Source organism: Triticum dicoccoides, chromosome 2B, assembly GCF_002162155.2.
Source record: "Triticum dicoccoides isolate Atlit2015 ecotype Zavitan chromosome 2B, WEW_v2.0, whole genome shotgun sequence".
NCBI classification, from domain to species: Eukaryota; Viridiplantae; Streptophyta; class Magnoliopsida; order Poales; family Poaceae; genus Triticum; species Triticum dicoccoides.
The window spans coordinates 548242089-548247616 of record NC_041383.1 but is presented as its reverse complement, the minus strand read 5'-3'; the positions used below and the strand labels follow the sequence as shown (position 1 = coordinate 548247616).

Here is a 5528-nt window from a genome sequence, read left to right as displayed (position 1 = left end):
CCCAGCGGTACAAGGGGCGGTGGTAGCCGCAGTACTACCGCACACGAGCAGTACTACCGCTCCTACTGCCGCTACTACTGCCGCTGAACTCGACACGAGAAAACCACATCTCAAGTCGAGGCGGTACCAGAGCGGAACCGGAGCCGTACTACCGCTTATGGCCATGGGCGGTACTACCGTTATGGGACAGCGATACTACTGCTTGTGGCAATACGCGGTACTGCCGCTCCGGTCCAGCGGTACTACCGCTAGCGCCAACCTTATGCCATTTCCACGAAAACAAGTACACTCCAAGGAAAACCAGAACTGCCATAACTTCTGCAAATGAGCTCCGAATTGAGCAAACTCAAGCTTGTTGGATACAAGACAATGAGTAGCATCAGAACATCAACTGGTTATAGTAAGAAGAGGCAGGGGGTATGCCTAACAAAAAGAGGAGAGAAACCTCCAACAGAGAAGAACCGGCAAAACCTCCAACATCAAAAACATCATAGAAGATGCATGTGAACTCCGTTTTCGATGAACTCGAGCTTGTCATCAAGATGACCATAAGCTCCAAAACTCACAAAGAGAACCAAACAAGTACCAAGAAAGATAATGCAAGGATGCAATGGTTTGAGCTCTCTACTCATGATACGACAAAGCTACTCATCGAGAGCCCCCCTTGATAGTACGGCAATCGATCCTAAAACCCGGTCTCCCAACTACCACCATGAGACCGGTAAAATAGAAAACCTATCAAGGGGCAAACCTTTGCCTTGCACATGGTCTACTTGAGCTAGATGATGACGAACTTGTCCTCCTCAAGATGGACCACCTTTCTTGATTCCATAGGGTCGATGAAGACTAGATGATTGCTCGCCCATACTCCACTATGGGTGAGCCACTCTTCGGCACATCTTCGTAAGTCCATTGACACCAAAATGGATGGAAATCTTCAAGCATTTGATCTCTTCATGATGCTCCACTTAATCTTGCACACGGCAATCTTGATGGCGATCACCACTTGATGTTTCCTCTCCATGGGTTGAGTGATATCTTCCTCTTGACGCAAGCCCATGAACACGTACCTAACCCCACATAGAACTCTCACATAGACCATGGGTTAGTACACAAAGCACAATGGACAATGCTTACCATACCATGGGATCACTTGATCCCTCTCGGTACATCTTCTATGCTTTGTGAGTTGATCAACTTGATTCACTCTTGACTTAGTATTGATCAACCTTGAATGTTTCCAACTCTCTACATTTGGATGATGTCTTGAAGGTAAACATGAATGATCACACAATCTTCTTCTTCAAGACATGCTTGCAATAAGCACAACACTCACATAACCAATCTTTGGATAATTCCTTAATAGCACCTTGGTCAACACATAAACTCCTTGAAACCAACACATGGACTTCAAGAAGAGCATATGGACAAATCCTTCAAATATAACTCAATGCAACCATTAGTCCATAGAGAGTGTCATCAATTACCAAAACCACACATAGGGGCACCGCATGTCCTTTCAGAGAGTAAAACACCAAAAAATGTGAGTAAGAATACTCGATACCATGACCTTGAGATAAAGGTTTTGCAAAAAAAAAATTCACTAGTTGGAGCCTGCATTTTGCTTAAGTTGCCATCAGACACCTATATGACCCTTTGTAGAATTCAAATTCAGATATATTCAAAAAATATCGGCCGATGGCCACATATCTCGGTGGTTAACAGAAGTGGTAGTTACGAGCGGTTTTTGAAAGTCCAGGTCGAGATTTAAAACCCTAATTGCAATTCAATGGTGTTTTGCCGGGAAGAGAGGGGCAGTTGCATTTGTGCTATTAGTCAGCCAACTGCAAGTGTAGCTCCCGACTGCAACTGCATATCTTCAATGTGATTACATCTTGGGGCTAAAATGGTGTTTGTGCTTTGGGTTGAGGGGGTGGGCAGGTGCATGTTTTCCACTGGCATTCAACTTCAAGTGTCACCCCTCGCCCCTCCCCCCCTCGGGACTGCGACTGCATGTCTTCAACGCAATTGCATGTTTTGTCAAGGGGGGAGTGGTGCGTGTGTAGGGGAGGAGCTTTATATGTCTTCCACTAGGCACATAACTGCAACTGCCGCACTCGATATGGCTTCAACGCGTTTGCAATTTAGGAGTTGTTTGGTTTCCTGCACTAATTTTTTCCCTGATGGTGTCATAGACCGGGGGTGGCTCACCATTGGGAGCCCGGAAGCAAGCCTGCCAGTAGGCCCAAGGGGCCCACCACTTATCCAACAACAGGAGGGAGCCCAGAGAAAGGGGGCGACATATCCCCAAGTTGGTGGCAGCGGCCACCTAGATCGCATTTCCCTTAAAACCCTAGGCTCCACCGAGTATATAAGGGGAGGCGAGAGTTCTCTCGTTCCAAGGCTCTACTCTCCATATAATAACTCTCAATAGCAATCTCCAGCAACATCATTGTAACCCCTCGCACGAGGTATCCCCACCATGAATAGCAACAACAAGCAGGACGTAGGGTATTACTCTCTAGAGGCCCGAACCTGGATAAACTCCCTGTGCGACCTCCGATCTATGACTTCCAGTTATGCTAGGCGCCCTACCAAGGTATCTGACAGTTTTCTGCATTGTCAGTTGGAGCACAGGCCGCGTCAGCTGGAGACTAATCTCAGATTGGTTCTTCCTCATCCTCCATCGACCTCCTGCCGGGGGAGATCCTTACCTTTGGCTTCCTCACCTTCATCGCCGATTGGATAGGCCGGGGCAACATCAACCCATCGGCCTACCCTATCTACACGATCTACATCGGCGTCGTGACCTTCATCATTAGCATCGTGGCCTTCATCATCATCGTCGGCGGTGCGGCTGAGCGTGGGCAAGACGGTTGTTGTGTCCTGACTAGAGGCATGCCCAAGTGTTGCATATTTGCAGCACTTGGAGTTGTATTTTATGGTTGCCAAAAAAATACAAAAAAATTGTGGTTGGACATTTGTTGAAGGCCTTTTTTGCCCCCTCGTGCCCAAAAGACGGCTCGTGCCCAATTGGAGATGCTCTTAGAGCATCTCTAACAGAGGCGCTAAATAAGTCACATGCCTGAAAAAACGGCTTCTTAGCGCGCGCGGCCGAATCGGCAACTCCAGCAGACGCGCAAAAATCGTACGTGCGCTAAAAACCATTTAGCACGCCGAGCAGAGCTTGCTGCTTTTTTCGAGCGTCCGCTACCACGCGTTGTACAGCGACTCGCCCGCGCGAATGTCCACAACCGCCGGATCTGAAATATCCACTCGCGCGCGCGACTTCCCTATCCTCTCCGGCGACCTGTAGGCGCTTCCCCCCGTCGTTCCCCATCGCGCGCGCCGCTTCCTCCTCTTCCCCGGTGGCCGCCGCTGCTTCCTCCGCCGCAACCACCCCTCGAGCGCTCCGTTCCACCGACGAACAGCCCCCTGTGGGGGTTTGCAGCTTGGCGCCCACAAGGTGTTTGACAAAACGCTTGCAAGGTATATATTGCTTCTAACTTCATTTTTGTAGATGAATTTGGAGCATGTTGTTTGTAGTGTTAAATTTTAGTTTGAATTCAAATTTGTAGATGAGTTCGTCCCACGATTCTTCCGATGAAGAAATTGATCTTCAAGAGGAGGAGGATCTCGCAATGGTCCTAGCTATGCACATCAACAAAAAGCCGAAGCATGGTGGTTCTGTTTTTGGTCATCAGAAATTGTGGAGGGAAAGGATCGATGCCCACAACAAATTGATGAGAAACTATTTAGCGGAGAATCCCACATACCCCGGGTCCTACTTTCGGCGCCGTTTTACAATGTGGGTATGAATCCCACATACCCATTTGGTACATCATGAACGCTTGTGTGATCATGCATAACATGATCATCAAGAACGGGTGTGGGCAAGCTGTCCCATGCAGTTCTTGCGCTATCCTGGCTCTTGCATTTCCAGCGGTCCCCCTTGTTCGATCTTACTCATCAAATGGCACTCAGTTCATATCTGTAAGTTCGTTCGATCATTGACAAGGTTCAAAGATGGACTACTCTCAGTATGAGTTGATGGGACACCCCATGTGAGTGCGGGGGAGGGTTGAGAGGGTGGCCTGCTTTGTTGCCTCCTATCATGTCATTTGATGTGCCGAAACGCATGATAAACTTTAGAAAGGATCTAGTCGAGAAGTGGTGGGCATGGAATGGGCGACAAAACACATGATGTTGTATGTTTGTTGTATTGTTATTTGTTGTATTGTATTAAATTATTTGTTGTATTGATCATGAACTATTTGTTGTATTGAAGTTTAATTATTTGTTTGAATTGTAATAATAATTAAACTATTTTTTGTCGATTTATTTTGTGTGTGTTTGATCTTCTTTGTTTCACTTTAAATGCAAAATGTTGTTTGTGCTGGACGGACACGCTCTATTTTGCCGCGCCTGCTGAAGCGGCGCTCTGGCACGCTAAAAAAATTCAGCATATGGTGAAGCAACTGTGTGGTCCAGCACGCAAAAGGGCTATTACAACGCTGTAAAAAAATTGTGCAGCGCGCTTTGAAGATGCTCTTAGCCAACTGAACCTACGCCGGGAAAGGCACAGCGTTGCACATCCCCTTAGTTAAGAACTTAAGACCTACAAGGGTGCAAATATGCAGCTACATTAGCTTCATGCCCACAGAAGTTAGCTCCACACAAACATTTTTTTGAGAACACAGCTCCAGGGAAACATGTTACATCAGGTCTTGTGTAACTGTAATGGAGTTGGTCTTGTCTAACTGTAATGGTGTTTTGACAGATTGAGGTACCGATGCAACACAAAATATATACTCCCTTCTACATACTTATATAGGACACTCATAAACATGCTACCACGACAGAAGTGGAACATATCGATGAGTGACATGTAAGAAAATGCTGACTGAGGGGCTCTATCAATGGCCAGATATGCAAATACAGATGGACAGAACGGGACAGTACCAATACCTGATAATTCCCCCTCAAGTTAAGGAAGAAATACATTCCAAACAAGAAAAGAAAAAAGGTAAGGAAGAAATGAGAGAGTGCTTCATCATTTGAGAAGGATGCTACCCTTTAATCATCTTCGATGCTATCTCCTGTGCACTCTTCAAACAAGAAAGTGTATTTGTTATGTCGTTATTACTTTGAGCAGATCTCATGTCATGCAGTATCCTGCGGCATGCTTCCATCAACCCCTGGTGAGGCTCTGCACAAAGCAAACCAACTTCTGAAGAGCTTTCCCGTGGTCCATCACTGGATGGTTCGTCCATTAACCTCACCAGCTTGTTTATATCGCGCTTACTCATCTCTTCTTGCAGTTTGGCTGCCATGACCGATGCCCGCTTAATACATCTGAACGGGAGCTGCAAAGCAGGATCACACCTCAGAAACCAATAGATAGGAATGACGATTAGTGTTTCACTTCAATATGTTCAAGTACACAATACACTCATTGTTCAAACTGTGTAAGCTCAACTGGAAGAAGAAAAGACTAACTGATCTATTATAAAAGATTAGCCCCATTT

The 5528-nt window shown here is 46.3% G+C and overlaps 1 protein-coding gene across 1 annotated transcript in view; it reads right to left on the bottom strand.

Annotated features, from left to right (window-relative positions):
* Window positions 1–4787: 4787 nt before the first annotated feature.
* LOC119360999 (DNA mismatch repair protein MSH3-like) overlaps window positions 4788–5528 on the bottom strand; it is a 52391-nt gene continuing 51650 nt past the window's right edge. The window contains exon 8 of the mRNA XM_037626407.1: window positions 4788–5366. Within this exon, the coding sequence (XP_037482304.1) occupies window positions 5070–5366 (297 nt within the window). The 3' untranslated portion in view covers window positions 4788–5069. The remainder of the gene's footprint in view (window positions 5367–5528) is intronic.